We start from the raw sequence: 17,469 nt of genomic DNA on the forward strand, positions 1-17,469 counted from the left end.
TCGCCTATTAAAACCGTCACCTACAAAAAATAAAAAAATAAAAATAAATAAGTAGAAAATAAAACCATCACCTACAAAGCTGGAGTGGCCTCCTTCCGCCTCTCCCTGCCCTCCGTGGGGCAGGTCTGTTACAGATCTCCCCCGGGAGGGCTGCTGACCAACAGAGATGGGGGTCTTGTCACCTGCAATCGTTAGCCCCGACCCCAGCCCCTGGCACACGGCAGTGCTCAGTAAGTGGGTTTGTGGAGGGGACGCCTTCATTCCAGCCTCATTTTTTCACCCCACACGTACATCATTTTGATAATAAGCTTCCCTCACTCCTTCTCTGGGGGGGTGGGGGAAGAAAAGCAAGGAACGTAGATCGTGTTTAAGGTGAATAACTTAATGCACGTTACCGAAATATTGCAGAGGAACAGAAAGGCTGCGATGTTCCTCAAGACGCTTCTCTTGCCGTCGCCCTGCAAGAAACCGGGGCGGCAGGCGGGGCCCGGGGTCCCTTCCCGGCTCCCCTCGCCCCCCTCTCCGCCACAGCCTTCTCTCAGACCCGTGTTTCCGTTGGCCGCGCGGAGCATCTCGCCGCCCGGGGAAGCCGCGTCCCCGGCCACAGCCCCGTTCGCGAGGCCGGAAGAGGAGAGGGGCGTGGCATTGCCGCTGCAGACGGTGACCATTCGCAGGGTTCTGATGTCCTCAGACAGCGTCTCCGGCTCTCGGTGGATAGACTCAATGATGAAGAGGTTCTGGACGTATTTCTCAACAATCATCAGGACGGAGTAGGGCAGGTTGAACCAGGTGTAGGGGGGGCAGGCTTCGGCACAGAGCACGGCCAAGATGGAACCCCAGGAGATGAGCGAGGAGCTGGAGGCGGTGCCCACCAAGAGGTCGGCATCCAGTTTGCGGGCCGGGCTTCTGGACTCATCCAGCGATTTCTGGTCTATCCTGTAAATCCGGATGCCAAGCAGCCCGGCGGCCCCCATGAGTATCAGCAAGGCGATGGCGTACAGGTAGAACATGATGAGCGCCAACTCGCTCTTGGATTTGGAGCGCCCGATCTGAATCAGATACACCACCACGACCCCGATCGTGGCGGCCAGCACGCTCAGGCCCAGGACCGAGCCCGCCACGACCCCGCGGAACTTGAACCGCACGCTCCGATGCTGGTGGCCGTCAACTTTGCGTCCGATGTTTTTCCACAGGACGTAGAGCATCATGGAAGCCAGGATCTGATACTCTATGTTGAAGGGGTAGAGGTAGTAGATCCCGTGCGAGATGGCCGAGCAGAGCGTCGGGAGCGAGCAGTTACACGGAGGCGTGTGGTCGTCCAAGACTGGGGGCGAGAGAGAATGCACGGGAGGGAGGTTGGCATGTTGAGTGGGCAGGTGGCAGAGCACGAGTAAACAGCGTCACTGAGGAGTCACACGCGGGTGTTCCCGTTGAATTAAAGCTTTGTGTGGTGCCTTGTTATCACGTTTAATATCGTGGCTAAATTGACGGCCATGACTACCCCCCAATGAGCACTACCTCCATGAGTCACATTATACCCATCGACCTGTACCTACACCAGCCCTTTTAAATGGTATTATACAAATTTACTGAACATGCAAAGATGTCCACAAGATTTTGCATAAGAGAAGCTCGCTGAGGAGGAGAGAGTATAATTCCATTTTTATAAATTATAGATGTATAGATGATAGACAGACACATAGAAGAAATCTGGAAAGATAGAAGCTAAAATGTCGACAATGGTTATTTCTGGGTGGGAAAGTGGCAGGCAAATGTTTTTTTTCTTTCTGTTTTTCTTTCTGGGTTTTTTTTTTTTCAGTAAAAGAAAGTTCTATTGTGTCTCTTTCCCCCAGCTTCAGGGATTTGTGGAGATATCATTGGCATGTAACACTGTGTAAGTGTAAGATGTCTAGTGTATTACTTTCCTCCAAGTTTTGCTTCCTTGTATCCTCTAAACTTTCTATGTGCATATGATTTACATGTGTGATTTTTAAATTATTTTTTATTTTTATTGACTTTTTTTGAGAGAGAGAAAGAGAGCACACAAGCAGGGGAGGGGCGGAGGGAGAAGGAGAGAGAGAGAATCCCAAGCAGGTTCCACGTCCAGGACAGAGTCCCATACAGGGCTTGAATTTACAACAGTGAGGTCATATCCTGAGCCCAAATCAAGAGTCAGATGCTTAATGGACTGAGCCACCCAGGTGCCCCTAAAATTTTTTTAAGTAACTTTATGAGGGAAAATGCCCCTTCTCCTGAGCAAAGCGTTTCCTCTTGAGAATATTGGATACTAGCACGTGTAGTGTGAGACGGGAGCCATCAAACTCCAATGCTTGGCACACGATTTGGCACCAATTTCCGGAAGGCACTTGGCAATGGTATACAGAGCGATTTCATAACAAGGAGGGCACGTGCTATACATAAATAAGAAAATATGTAACAGAAGCCTTAAAGATGATGCAGCTGTAGTCTCGGACCTAGAATTCCAATCTGTTTTGAGGGATGAGTCAAAAATGTAATCAAAGCCAAAAAGTGTAATCAAAGCATTAGGTAAAACCGTGTGTGTGTGTGTGTGTGTGTGTGCGTGCGCGCACTGGAGAGAGAAAAAGAGAAACATTTCAGTGTCCAACAATTTAGAAACTGTTAAGCGAATTTTGATACATTCATACAATGGAATAGAAGGCTGCCATTAAAAATTATAATGAAGTTGTGTTTTAATGGTACAGGAAAGTGATCATGTTACATAACAATGGAAACAAGTAAGAATAAAATGTATACACAGCATTTTTAAAATGCGTGTCACAAGGGGGCACCCGGGTGGCTCAGTTGGTTAAGTGTGCAACTCTTAATATCGGCTTGGGTCACGATCTCATGGTCATGGGATCGAGCCCCACGTCGGGCTCCAAGCTGACAACACGGAGCCTGCTTAGGATTCTCTCTCTCTCTCCCTCTGCCCCTCCTCTGCTTGTGTGCGTGCACTCTCTCTCTCTCTCTCTTTCTCAAAATAAATTAATTAATTAAATGAAAAAAATAAATACATATCACAGCTCAGCACTCAGTTATGAAATCAATTTAGTGGGTAGCTGCCAATGTATTTTTTAAACAGAAAGGACTTGTCATGGAATAGAGTGGAATGGAATGGTACCAGATAGAAATTTGAAAGTGTCTCCAATACAGCAAGGTTATTATTTCGTGGCATATGTGTCCACACGTACAGGTGTGCACTTGAGCTACCGTGCAAGTTCTATTTCTTATTGTAGGCTGTAGTCAAAAAAATAAAAAGATTGAATATATACACTATGGCCTTAACTACAGATAAAGAAATAGGACACGACAAAGAAATAACCTGATATTAACAGCACGTAACTGCCTTTCTGGGTAGGTGCTACTGTAGGGTTTTTTTTTCCTTTACACTTTGTCACTGCCTTAATGCGTGACTTGGAGAGACCAGTTATAAAATCACATGGAAAGCCTGTGGCAGCACAAATCACCTTCACTTTTGCAGAACCCTGCACTTTTCACCGCACAACCGGTTTCCCACCTCTCGTAACCCAAGGCGCTCCTGTGCAAAATCAGGGGAAGAAATCAAGGAGAAAGGTTCAGATCAACGGAATGTGAGAGCTGACAGAGTCTCTTCTTTGTAGATCAATCTAATTCCATCTTTCCACAGAGGTTCCTGGAGCCAGATCAGATCCGGGTTTCATCATTTACTTGCTGTGTGGACTTGGGCTAGTTACTTAACTTCTCTGTGGTTTGATGTTTTCATCCATATGGTAAGGTCAACACTGACTACCCCACGGTGTTTTGAGAATTAAATGAGCCGCACGAAGGGACTAGAACAGCGTGCCAGGCCCTCAGCAAACACTTGGGAAGTTTGCTTTGTTTTCATTGCTATCACTGACACCAATGAGGAAACGAGAGTTGACGAGAGAGAAGGACTTTCCCAAGAGTCGGCTGCCGGTGGAGAGCGGGGGTTGGGGGTTGGGGAAACAGCGTGTGCCCTGACTTCACCATCCCCACCCCACTGGTAAGGAAGCAGGGTTTTTTTTTAAGTTTACTTATTTATTTTGAGAGAGAGAGCAAGTGAGTGAAGGAGGGGCAGAGAGGGAGAGAGAGAGAATCCCAAGCAGGCTCCACACTGTCAGTGCAGAGCCCGATGTGGGGCTCGAACTCACACACCGTCAAATCGTGACCTGAGCCGAGATCAAGAGTCACATGCTTAACCAACTGAGCCACCCAGGTGTCCCTGGTAAGAAAGCTGTTTTAAAGTCGCCCTGGGCGACGGGCCTGAGGTCATACAGTGAGTGTACCTGAGTAATACATTAAAGCTAAAAAGACTCCCTGAAAGAACCTGGTTCAGGTCCCCTCACTTTATGAACGAGAAAAGGGAGGCCCAGAGACGTTGAATGGTTACCAAAAGTCACACAGCCAGGACGTGATGAGAACATCCCCAAATCTAGGCTCTCCGGTTCCCAGCACATTTCCGCCCTGCACATTCCTCTCAGCCCCACTGTTCTAATAGAGAAGCGACAGGTCATAGACGCGAAAGAACTTTGGAAGGAGGTGTGGCGGGCTCTCAAACAGGAGCAGGGTGGGGGTGGGGGTTGGGGATAAGGATGGGCCATAGGTGCAAGCCGGAGAGAGTAAAAAAAAAAAAAAAACCACTTCAAATGAACTCAAACCAATTAACGACAACCCTGAGACCTCTCTGGGTATTTCAAAGCTATACTTTTAGTAGAAAGAACGGGTAATAGAGACTTAATTAAAAACACAATGACTGCCAATCTTCCCTAGCTGTAGACAAAGACATTCACTTCCATACCAAACTGTACCGTGAGAAATGGTACCCTAAATGATAACCCTTGGGTCCGGCAAGTCCCTGAGTCACTGAGGAAACCATTAATTACCCTCAGCACGTCCTACTTACGTAACCAGAACGAGGGACTCAGGAGGTTTTGAAAGACTTTCAACAACAGATGATTGTCTGGCCAACGTTGAGGTGGAAGGACCCTGCAGTTCTTTGGAACCTGCCTCTCCGACTCTGAACACTTCTGGTCTCTGCGGCCTTCTAAGAGGTTCCAGCACGGGGATGGGACAACTCTTATCACTCACCTATTGTGACGTTCCCGAAGCCCAGCGTGATGAGACGTTCCTTATGTTCATTAAGTTGGTGCTTTGACTCATTCAGGACACCATTGGTCCACAGAAGCAGGTTAGTGAACACTGAGTGGATGACCCCAAACCTGAAAAACACAAGGACTCAGTTACTGAGCCGCCCTGGGAAGCTCCGAGCCCCATGGGGTGAGATGGAGACATTGTGCACACACACTCCCACATGCACGCACACACACGCACGTGCCTCCTTCTTCGCCGAGAGTCTGGTTTTGCCAGGCAGTTCAGACCTTAGGTGGGTCCCTATCTGGGGAGAGGCAGTTCCGTGGGAACTTGCAAAACCAGTCTTGGCACTCTGCCTTAATCTTGAACCTGCCAATACTCAGCTCATTGTCGATGGGACAAGAAGAAACTGGGATCCAGTCATGGAAGCTTACTGAAAGCAGGCACCAACCCCACCACAGCCCGAACCCTTTCTCCCAGAAGGGGAAAGAACCATCACGGAAAGATGAAGGGCTACACTGGAAATGTGGAGGGTTGGGCACGCCCTCACTGTTGGCTGGCCAACCCAATGGTCCTCATCCACCCCCTCTGTCTTGCCACTTACCTCGAAAGAAACTGAATCAACAATAGCCAAATATGGAAAGAGCCCAAGTGTCCATCAACCGATGAATGGATAAAGATGTGATGTGTATATATACGTATACACATACATTGTGTATACACACACACACACACACACACACACACACACCACGGAATACTACTCAGCAATGAAAAAGAATGAAATCTTTGCAACAAGGTGGATGGAACTAGAGGGTATGATGCTAAGTGAAATAAGCCAGTCAGAAAAAGGTATCATACATTTTCACTCGTATGTGGAATTTGAGAAACTTCACAGAAGACCATAGGGGAAGGGAAAGAAAAATAAGTTACAAACAGAGAGGGAGGCAAACCATAAGAGATTTTTAAATGAAGAGAAAAAAAACGAAGGGTGGAAGGTGTTGGGGGGTGGGGGGCGGGGAAAATGGGTGATGGGCATTGAAGAGGGCACTTGTTGGGATGCATACTGGGTATTGTATGTAAGTGATGAATCATGGGAATCTACTCCTGAAGACGACTACACTGTATACACTATTTGTTAGCTGACATGACAATAAACAATTAAAAAAAAAAAAAAAGAAACTGAAACAAGTCAGAGACTCGCTGTCTGGTCTCCCCTGCAGCCTGGCATGGCCACTCTGGCCAGTGGGATGTGAAGTCAAGTCTACTGGGCACTCCCAAAAGCTTCTGATTTTGTGATGAAAAGGATGAGAATAAAAAAGCCTATGTACTGTCCTTCCCCCCCCCCCTTTGTTTCCAGCTTTGAATACAGACATGAAGGCTGGAGTTGTGGCAGCCACGTTGTGACCATGAAGCAACCAGTATGGGATGAAATGGTAACCCACTAAGAAGGGCAGAGTGAAAGCATACACTTGTCCACCATCTGCCCAGAGGAAAACTGGTATGACTGGGTCCTCAACCCTGACCTTTCCTCTCCTCTGAGTTTTAACCCCAGCTGCCCCCTCGGGGCCTCCCACAAGTGACCACAAGCCAAACTTTCCTCATTCGAACCCTGGCTTCCTGGAGCAGCTGTATAACACCCAGGCACAAGAGGAGAAGGAAACAGGTGTGTGCCCATCTGCTTGCCCCTGTGCTCGCCCAGCAGCTATAGACTGTGGCCAGGTCACCCCGGGGCCCGGCACAAATGCAGACAATGCTGTTTGCCTCAGGCCGACTGCCTTTTCTTCTACTTACAATGCACACGGCTCCTTTTCTTCTCTTCTTTCCTGGTGCACAGGGCACCGTCCAATCCCAGGCCCGCTGAGCCCGATGAGATAATGCCTATGTCACTGCAGCTGCAGATGGTCTCCGACCTGGAAACTGTCCTACAAACTAAGGGCAGAGGCTTCCTCATGCCAGGCCGCCTTGTTCACACTTGGGTCTGATGGCCCCAGACCACAACAAACACAAGGCCTCCGGGGGCCACTTCTGACCTCAGTTTATGCTTTCAGCTCTGCTCGCACAGCTACCGTACCTCCAAACCCCACCCTTGGGAAGAGAAATGGACCCAAACAAGTTAAGGGGAATTCTTAGATCGGAGAAAAGTCCCAGGACATACAAAAAGCATGGGGCCGTGGAATCCTGGCTCAAAAGACCAGAAAACAAACGAACAAACAAACAAACAAAAGTGACAGCAGGTCTGGGAGTGGTAAGTTCTGAAGCCTTCAGGGCCTGGCAGGAAACGTCAACGAATGAAGCAGGTCTGGGGTCCATTAGGGAGCGGTGGGGACTGTAGCAAACTGAGGCTACACCCCCCACTCAGCTCTGGCCCTCTGCTGCACGTGCGTTTGGGACGGCCAAATCTTCCAGTTTTGCTAGAGAAGTCGAAACCCAAAACCTAAAGGTGGGGAGTACCTCAAAAATGTTTAACACTTGTCTCTACAAACAGAACAGGCCAAATCAAGCTCTGTGTGTTATCTCATTCAAGCCTCTCGCTGTCCAGGTTAGGAAAGGGGCCACGAGACGGGGAGAGACTTGCGTCCAAACACCCAGCAAGGAGGTGGGCACGGAGTTGTGTGTCCCATCCCTTGGAGTTCCCTCAGATGACAGACCCTGGTTGCCAAACGTCTGGGTGCCTGGCCTCAAGCCGTCCCGTCCAAAAACTGAGAGTGCAAGGCACGGATGTGAGCCACACGTAGAATTTCAGATTTTCCTGTAGCCACGTTTTTAAAAAGCGGTAAGAAAAAAAGAAAAAAAAAAGGAACAGGTGAAAATAGTTTGCATCATTTTCTCTTAAACCCGATCTAATCTGCTATGACGTCAACATAGAATCAACAGCAACAAAAATTATCCCTGAGATCTTTTGTACTCGGTTTGTCGCCCGAGGCTCCGAAACCTGACGTGTGTTAGACGCTTCCCGCACATCTCGGTTAGAAGTAGCCGCAGCTCAAGTGCTCAGTAGCCCCGTGCGGCTGGTGGCTGCCTTACCGGGCAGTGCAGATGCCCGAGCAGAGCCAAAGACCCTTTTCCGCCTGGAGGGGAATGGGCCCGAGTGTCCCGAGGCTGTGATTGCATGAGTGACATTAGAAAGAGAAAGACCCGGGGCGCATGGGTGGCTCAGTCGTTAAGCGTCCGACTTCGGCTCAGGTCACGATCTCGCGGTCCATGAGTTCAAGCCCCGCGTCGGGCTCTGGGCTGACGGCTCAGAGCCTGGAGCCTGTTTCCGATTCTGTGTCTCCCTCTCTCTGCCCCTCCCCCGTTCGTGCTCTGTCTCTCTCTGTCTCAAAAATAAATAAACGTTAAAAAAAGAAAGAAAGAAAGAAAGAAAGAAAGAAAGAAAGAAAGAAAGAAAGAAAGAGAAAGACTCCGCCCGCAAAGCCAGGAGGCCACTGCAGTCACCCAGATTTACGGCCAACAATCAGAGCCCCCCAGCCGTGCACAGGCAAGTGTCTTGACCTTGGGCGCTTTGCTTCATTTCTTTGAGCCTCGGTTTCCTCATCTGCTGAGTGGGGGCTGGTGATCGTATGGCCCCTAAGTGGCAGGGCTAACGTGGGAGAAGTCCTCGTGAGGAACACGCCTCAAAGAAAGTGCTTTATGCGTGAGCAAGCCCACCCCACTCAGCCAGGAGTCTCTGGGGGTAGACGAGATGTTCCATACACATCTGTTGAAAACCTCTCACCCTTTACCCCCAACGATTCTACTTCTAGGAACTTACCCCAAGCAAATAATCAGAGATGTTCAAACAGTAAAGATGTTTGACCGAGGACGTTCATCACAGTACGACTTACAACAGCAACAAAACTTTCAGAAAGATTGGGTGCCGTGGACTGGCTTGTGTCTCCTCAAAATTCTTCCGTTAAAGCCCTAACCCCGCAGCGCGACCGTATTTGGAAAGGGGGCCTCTAAGGAGGTCATCAAGGTTCAGCGAGGTCATAATGGCGGGGTCCCGGTCGAATAGGACTGGTGTCCTCAGAAGCAGAGGAAGAGAGAGCAGAGCTCTCTGTCCACGAGCGCAGAGGAAAGGCCACGTGAGGCCACAGCACACAGCTGCGGGCAGGCCTCCAAACCCAGCCCTGCTGTCACCTTGACCTTGGGCTTCCAGCCTCCAGAACCACGAGGACCGTCCGCTTCTGTTGTTTCGGCCGCCCAGCGTGTGGCATTCTGTCGCCACAGCCCGAGCAGAGTAACACAAGAGGGCGGCTGGTTAGACTAACTGCGGCAGTGACCCGCGGGGCGGTCAGGAAAGGTCGTGGTGCAGACGAATGCCGACCGGAGGAAATGCCAACGATAAAATGGAAAGACCAAACACAGCAGGAAGGGCAGGGCCGTGATCGTAAGTAGAAAACGGAGATGCACCCGGGTGGCTCAGTCAGTGAAGTGTCCGACTCCTGCTTTCGGCTCAGGTCATGATCCCAGGGTGGTGGGTTTGAGCCCCACGTCGGGCTCTGCACTGAGCACAGAGCGTGCTTGAGACTCTCTCTCTCCCTCTCTCCTGCCCCTTCCCTGCTCCCTCTCTCTCTCTCTCTCTCTAAAAAAATAAAAAAAAAATTAAAAAGAAAAAAGGAATGAAAACTGTATTCATGGAAAAACTGGCAGGAAGCAGCCCGCAATGTTAACGGTAGTTACCGCTGGGTGGGGGGCGTCTCAGCCAGCTGGGGCTGCCGTAACAAAACGCTCCATTCTTTCTCACGGTTCTGCAGACAGGAAGTCACAGGTCAAGGTGCCAGCACGGTTGGTTTTGGTGGGAGCTCTCCCGTGGCCTCTCTTCTGGGTGTGCAGAGAGGGAGAGACGGAGACCTCTGGTGTCTCTTCCTCTAAGGGCACCAATCCCATGATGGGGGACCCCACCGAGCACATCATCTAAACCTAACTACCCTCCAAACGCCCTGCCTCCAAAGACCATCACCTTGAAGGTTAAGGCTTCGGCATGTGAATTTCGGGGAAACACATTCAGCCCACAAAAGTGGCATTAAGGTGATTCTTAGGTCCTATTGTACCCTTGCAATCTTATCAGTTAAAAAGTACAATCCTTAAAAAGCGTCTGTGGGAGGAGGAGCGAAGGATCCACCTGTTTCTTACTCCCCGGCATGCAAAGTGGGACAACTCGGGACAGAAATCCCAGGCCTGCCACTTGCACTCTGGAGACACGGGGTAAGTCCCCTAATCTGCTGGGACCTGTGGGCCGCACCCCTTCAAAGCAGGGAAGCGTGGTTCCCATGAGTTACCCTTACAGAGCCCGCGTGCAGATCAAATGTGAGAAAGGGGCCATTAAAGTGCTCTTTGCTGGGTTCTCGGGGCTCAGAACTCATTTGTCCCTGGTTTGTCCATTTCTCTCCACTGGGAGACCACTCAGGGCCACAGAGGATAGCACGGGCTGCCAGGGCACAGCCCCCGGGACATCCCACCAGGTGCCTGGGGTACCTTGGCCCAACATCCCCGCATATCCCCGACAGTGTCTGGCCGTGGACCCTACACACAGTAGCAGCTCATTAAATGCTTCACTGCCTGTTGAGGCTGATCCTTTCTGCATGGCGGGATTGGGGAAAGCTATTTCTATTTCAATAGGCTATCAAAATGGTTCTATCCAGGGGTCATCCATAAATCCTTTCCTAAATTTTTTAATGTTTATTTGTTTATTTTGAGAGAGAGAGAGAGAGAAAACACGAGCAAGGGGAGGGGCAGAGAGAGAGGGAGGGAAAGAGAGAGAAAGAACCCCATGCAGATTCCACACTACTGACCCGGGGTCCCAACCCACAAACCGCAAGATCATGACTGAAGCCGAAATCAAGAGTCTGATGCTTAACCGGCTGAGCCACCCAGACGCCCCCATAAATCAATCTTTTTTTTTTTTTAATTTTTTTTTTTTAACGTTTATTTATTTTTGAGACAGAGAGAGACAGAGCATGAATGGTGGAGGGGCAGAGAGAGAGGGAGACACAGAATCAGAGGCAGGCTCCAGGCTCTGAGCCATCAGCCCAGAGCCCGACGTGGGGCTCGAACTCATGGACCGTGAGATCGTGACCTGAGCTGAAGTCAGACGCTTAACCGACTGAGCCACCCAGGTGCCCCTAAATCAATCTTTTAAATATCTGTTGTCATTTCAAATGGTACTGGGGGAGTTTTCTGTTTCTCATGATCTGATAAGAGATCTTTCTATGAAACAAATGCTGATTCTTTGAGTCGGTGGTATGTGGGCACCCAGGGCTTTCTTACGTGATGGTAACACCTTCCACCTAGTTAATTCACTCCCTATCCTATGGATTCTTTCCCTTGATTCTCACAATCACTCGAGAGAAAGGTGACAGAGAGAATGACAGACCCCACGCTTACTGAGCACTTGTTACGCACCAGGCACGTGGTTTATGTCAATCACTTCATTCAGTCCTCAGAGGCTGGCCCTCCTCTCATCCCCATTTGCAGATGAGGAAAACCGAGGATCATAAAGGAAAACGGCACCGACAGCAGAGTCGGAATTCGAACCCACATGGTCCTACTCCCAGGGCCGTCCGTCCCCAGGAAGAGGCGGATGGCGGAGGGCCTCCTCCCCAGGCCAAGAGCGCGGGCTTTGCTCGTCGGGATGGAAGGGAGAGTTGGTCTCCCATTTAAAACCCAAGCGCAATGGCAGTGATGAGTCTGTGCGTTCCAAACGAACACCAAGTTCAACTGCTTTACTAGCAGTTCCCACGCTTTTTACCTTTCCAGGGTTTTGAAAGACTGGATGATATCCTTGGCATGCCCCCAAAGAAAATACACCTAGGAAATAAAGGAAGAAAAGAAAGATGCGTCAGGGAAAACCACTGTCATGTTCGCATACTGAGAAGCTTTGAAACGCACAGAAGCGGAGCGGGGAGATGCTGGGACGTCCGTGAACTCCCATCCCAAGGGTCCCAAGGATGGAAAGTCACCAAGGCCCTCTCAGGCGGCAGTGCCACCCCCGCCTCCAGTGGGGACCGTGCTCCGGAGGTGAGACTCCAGGTGTGCGAGAAAGGTGTCAAAGACAGGTTGAGGCTCTCAGCAGGGATGGGGCTTGGGGAGTCGCTGCCTGCCTGTCACGATCCCCGTCACCCCGATTCTATCACCCGTGTTAGGCTTCCTCCGAGAAACACCCAACAAACAGTTCCTACACCAGTGGCCAAATGTTGAGGGCTTTTAAAAAAAAAAAAAAACAACTTTCAGGGCGCCTGGGTGGCTCAGTCGGTTGGCCGTCCAACTTCGGCTCGGGTCATGATCTCGCGGTCCGTGAGTTCGAGCCCCGCGTCGGGGTGCTGATGGCTCAGAGCCTGGAGCCTGCCTCGGATTCTGTGTCTCCCTCTCTCTCTGCCCCTCCCCTGCTCATGCTCTGTCTCTCTCTATCTCAAAAAAAAACCCAAAAAACCACGCACACATTAAAAAAAATTTTTTTAATTTTTTTAAAAAAATACTTTCTTTTAAATGTTTTATTTTTTTTTTTTTTTGAGGGAAAGTGTGCGAGTGGAGGAGGGGCAGAGAGAGACGGGGACAGAGGATCAGCAGTGGGCTCCACGTTGCCAGCGGTGAGCCCAGTGAGGGGCTTGAACTCACAAATCGTGATATCATGACCTGAGCCGAAGTCGGTCGACTGAGCCACCAGGCGCCCCCTAGCGCTTTAATGAGGGACCAGATGGACGAGACGTCCTTCACCTCTATTACAGGTGCCACCAGGACGCTGGCCACAGGGAGGGGGAGGGCTGACGGGGCGGCTGGGGTGGGACCTGCGTGCAAGCCGGGGAACCATTTCTGCGTTTGCCTTTCCATGAACGGGAAGGATAACTGGACCCACGTCGGGGGGTCTCGTGATCAAACAAGATATCCGTGTCAAGTACTTAGAACGACACCCAGAGACAGTGCACTTTGAGTAAACGTGGTCCACTATCAATTCGCTCATTCGTTGGGCGCTGACTGAACACCTGTGATGTCCCCGGCGTTACATGAATTCCCAAAACGTTTTGGGCTTTCTGTCACATGCAAACACATATTGGTCACCCACTACATACCAAACACTGATGGGCACTTGATAAATTTGCCTCGTTCATGGGGCCCCTGGGTGGCTCAGTCGGTTGAGCGTCCGACTTCAGCTCAGGTCACGATCACCTTGTTCCGGAGTTCGAGCCCCACGTCCGGCTCTGTGCTGACAGCTCAGAGCCTGGAGCCTGCTTCAGATTCATTCTCTCTCTCTCTCTCTCTCTCTCCCTCCCCTCCCCTGCTCATGCTCTGTCTCTCTGTCTCAAAAATAAATTTAAAAAACATTTTTAAGGGGCGCCTGGGTGGCTCAGTCGGTTAAGCATCCGACTTCAGCTCAGATCACGATCTCACAGTCCGTGAGTTCGAGCCCGGCGTCGGGCTCTGTGCTGATGCTGGCTCAGAGCCTGGAGCCTGCTTCCGATTCTGTGTCTCCCTCTCTCTCTGCCCCTCCCCCATTCGTGCTCTGTCTCTCTCTGTCTCAAAAATAAATAAAAAAAATTTTAAAAAAAATTTTAAAAAACCACATTTTTAAATAATAAATAAACAATAAATTTGCCCCGTTCAATCTTCATTTTGCAAGGAAGAGCTATAAAAAAGAAAATCAGAAAACACCAAAGAAAATTCACTTACACATCCTACCTCTTCCACATTGTTTTACCGAAGACTGACTGGCCTGCTCTGAAAACACTTTCAGGGGATGGTCCTTAAAACATTTGACGTCCTAAAAAGACAGAGAGCAGTGGCTCCTGGTAAGGTGCCATTCAGCCCAACAAGAGGGAAAACGTTTGGTAAAAGGATTTATCAATGACTTCCAAGTTAGACAGCTACTTCACTGATACTTTCGTAAAGACCACATGGCAACCCCAAAAAAAGTTTATGATGTTTTAAAGTGAAACCTCGGAATAGGATATTCTGCACGTTCTCTGTAAAACTTTGACAAGAATGTGCAGGGAACTACACATTGTTATCTTCCTTCCCGGTTTTTTCAGTAACGTTAAATTACATTTTATTTGTTGAGTTTACTTTTTTAATGTTTATTTTTTGAGAGACGGAGAGAGACCGAGCACGAGCGGGGGAGGGGCAGAGAGAGAGGGGGAGACACAGAATCCGAAGCGGGCTCCAGGCTCCGAGCCGTCAGCACAGAGCCCGACGCGGGGCTGGAACTCACGGACCGCGAGATCGTGACCTGAGCCGAAGTCAGATGCCCAACCGACTGAACCCAAAATAAATGTTTTTTTTTTTTAATTACCATGTAATCCAGCAATCCCACTCCTGGGTATATAGCCACAGGAACGGAAAGCAGGGTCTCAAAAAGATATTTGCGTGCCCATGTTTACAGCAGCGTTGTTCCTAACAGCCAAAAGTAGAAGCAATCCAGTGTCCGTCAGTGGATGGAGACGGCGTGGCCCATCCATACGATGGAATGTTGCGCAGCCTTAAAGAGGAAGGAAATCCTGACCCCCGCTACGACACGGATGAGCCTTGAAGACATTAAGCTCAGTGAAACAAAGCCAATTGTCCCAAAAGGACAGACACCGTGTGATCCTACCCATCTGAGGTCCCTAAAGTAGCCAGAGTCGTAGAGACAGGAAGTAGGATAGTGGACACGGGGGGCTGGGGGAGGAGGGAATCAGTAGGTGGTGTTTAATGGGGACGGAGTTTTAATTTTGCAAGACGAAAGGGTTCTGGAGGTCGGTTGCACAACAGCGTGAATAAACTCAACACTACTGAACTGTAGCTAAGACAGCAAATGTGATGCTGTATGTAGGTTAGCACAATTTAAAAATTCCATTTTTTTTAAAATACTGTTTTTCATTCTCCAGTCATCGAGTGTAGCAATGCCAAGGGGTAAATGTCCGCTAGGTATAGGATGCTTGATGAATTGACTGATAAAATGCCCTAAATTAGGAAGAGAGAGATCTGCAACCCACCAAGTAACAGAGTGATATTTTGAAAACGCACATCTGTCCAGGTCATTCCTCTGCCTAAAGTCTTCGATGGCTCCCCATTGCCCGCAAGATATAAAGTTCAAGCTCCTAAGTGGCCATCAGCCTTGGCCAAGTGCTCACTGCAAAGTGCTTTACACACATTAGCACCTTCAATCTTCACAAAACCCCAGGAAGCAGGCGCTCGACAGATGCGAGGCCTGAGACCCGGAGAGGTTAAGTAATTTGCCGGAGCTCACCATCGCGAGTATGAGCCAGAGTCAGATCACCTGACCAGAGTCCATGCGCTTAAGCCCTCCGCTAAACCATGGCTCCGTCTATGCCGTCGCCCCAGCCCGCCTCCCCCCACAGCCCCACACACTTTCTCCCCGTCATGTGGGAAGACCACACGTCCCCCAATATCTCTGACACCCTGCTTCCATTGACACCTCTGGAGCTCTTCCTGGCAGAAACGACCTCTCACCCCAAAGCTGGTGCGCCCTCATCACTGGGTGACTTTGGTCAAAGCATTGAGCCCTGTGTTGTCATCTATATTTGTAATTTGTCCCCATCTGACTGACACCTTGGCAGGGCTCAGACCATGGTTCTTCACACATGCATTCCTAATACTGGAAATACTATTTGTTGGGTTCAGAGGGAAGGAAGGAAGGAAGGAAGGAAGGAAGGAAGGAAGGAAGGAAGGAAGAGGAAGAAGGGAAGGAAAGAAGGAAGGAAGGAAGGAAGGAAGGAAGGAAGGAAGGAAGGAAGGAGGGAGAGAGGGAGGGATGAGGAAGAAAGGAAGGAAAGAAGGAAGGAAGGAGAGAGGGAGGGAGGAGGAAGGAAGGAAGGAAGGAAGGAAGGAAGGAAGGAAGGAAGGAGAGAGGGAGGGAGAAGGAAGGAAGGAAGGAAGGAAGGAAGGAAGGAAGGAGAGAGGGAGGGAGAAGGAAGGAAGGAAGGAAGGAAGGAGAGAGGGAGGGAGGAGAAAGAAGAGAAGGAAGGAAGGAAGGAAGGAAGGAAGGAGAGAGGGAGGGAGGAGGAAGGAAGGAAGGAAGGAAAGGGGAAGGAGAGAGGGAGGGAGGAGGAAGAAGGGAAGGAAAGAAGGAAGGAAGGAAGGAAGGAGAGAGGGAGGGAGGAGGAAGGAAGGAAGGAAGGAAGGAAGGAAGGAAGGAAGGAGAGAGGGAGGGAGGAGGAAGAAGGGAAGGAAGGAAGGAAGGAAGGAAGGAAGGAAGGAAGGAGAGAGGGAGGGAGGAGGAAGAAGAGAAGGAAGGAAGGAAGGAAGGAAGGAAGGAAGGAAGGAAGGAAGGAGAGAGGGAGGGAGGAGGAAGGAAGGAAGGAAGGAAGGAAGGAAGGAAGGGGGAAGGAGAGAGGGAGGAAGGTAAAGAAGGAAGTTCTTTCTGGTCTCACTAAGACTCTCCAAATTGTCACTGGTATCACCATAAGCCTCTGTCATCATGAGATTTGACTCCCCCGAAATAAGTAGCCAATAAATAAATTGTCAGTGCTTCCATGACAAAACATCAGAGATTGAGTGCCTTAAAACAACACAAATGTATTTCCCACGGTCCGAGAGGCCAGAAGTCCAAGATGAAGGTGTGGGCAGGGTTCTCCGGAGCCTCCCTCCCTGGCGTGTGGCCGGCCAGCCATCTTCCTCCACTGTCCTCACACCGTCTTCCTTCTCCGTGAGTCTGTGTCCCAACCTTCTCTTCATATAAAGACGCCAGTTCTATTGGATTAGGACACCCCCCCATGTGACCTCATTTAGCCTTAACGGGCTCCGTGAAGACCAAATCTCCAAAATACAATGTTTCAGTGACCCAGAGGAGTGACCGTCATGGCCCAGGGTTTCCTTTGCGGGGGATGAAAGTGTTCGAAGATTGATCATGGCGATGGTCGCCCAGCTCTGAGAATACACCAAACCACTGGCTTGTACAGCGAAATGGGTGAATTGTACAGTGTGTGAATGACAGCTCAATAAAACCCAATAACATATATGAAAATCCACTCCCGAGCCTTTTCTGGTAGCCTCAAGCTTGGCAAAATGTCCTGACTCTCCATTTCAAGGGTCCCCTCATAGGATCCCCACAAAGACAGCCAAGGGGACACAGAGACCCATTTGAGAGCGGAGGCAACAGAAGGACTGAGCCTCAGAGGAGGATTACGCCTCCTCTTGCTGTCTCCCACACCTCCCGTTTCGTGTGCCCTGGGATACACTCCGCAGGAGCCGAGGCGACCTACAGAAACATCTTAGGGTTTACCTGGACCAGAGTATGTGCTGCGTGTGTGACAGGGAAGACGCCTTCAGTGGCTGATAAACATTCAGAGAATCCAACGAAGTAGCCAATTTTAAAGCATCCCAGGATGATGGTGATGACCGCGAACAATGTCATGCTACCTAAATTGGGGGGGGGGGGCG

At 49.9% G+C, this 17,469-nt stretch overlaps 1 protein-coding gene across 1 annotated transcript in view; it reads right to left on the reverse strand.

The window, feature by feature from the left end:
* The window catches only part of OTOP1 (otopetrin 1), a 36,706-nt gene that overhangs the window by 8,883 nt on the left and 10,354 nt on the right, over nucleotides 1–17,469 (reverse strand). The window contains exons 2-5 of the mRNA XM_019453705.2: nucleotides 17,312–17,448; nucleotides 11,846–11,904; nucleotides 5,110–5,240; nucleotides 396–1,324 (exon numbers count right to left, since the gene is read on the reverse strand). Coding sequence (XP_019309250.2) covers nucleotides 396–1,324; nucleotides 5,110–5,240; nucleotides 11,846–11,904; nucleotides 17,312–17,448 — 1,256 coding nt within the window. The remainder of the gene's footprint in view (nucleotides 1–395; nucleotides 1,325–5,109; nucleotides 5,241–11,845; nucleotides 11,905–17,311; nucleotides 17,449–17,469) is intronic.

The sequence above is a fragment of the Panthera pardus genome, unplaced genomic scaffold (assembly GCF_024362965.1).
Source record: "Panthera pardus isolate Hobbes unplaced genomic scaffold, ASM2436296v1 HiC_scaffold_13, whole genome shotgun sequence".
Lineage (NCBI taxonomy): Eukaryota > Metazoa > Chordata > Mammalia > Carnivora > Felidae > Panthera > Panthera pardus.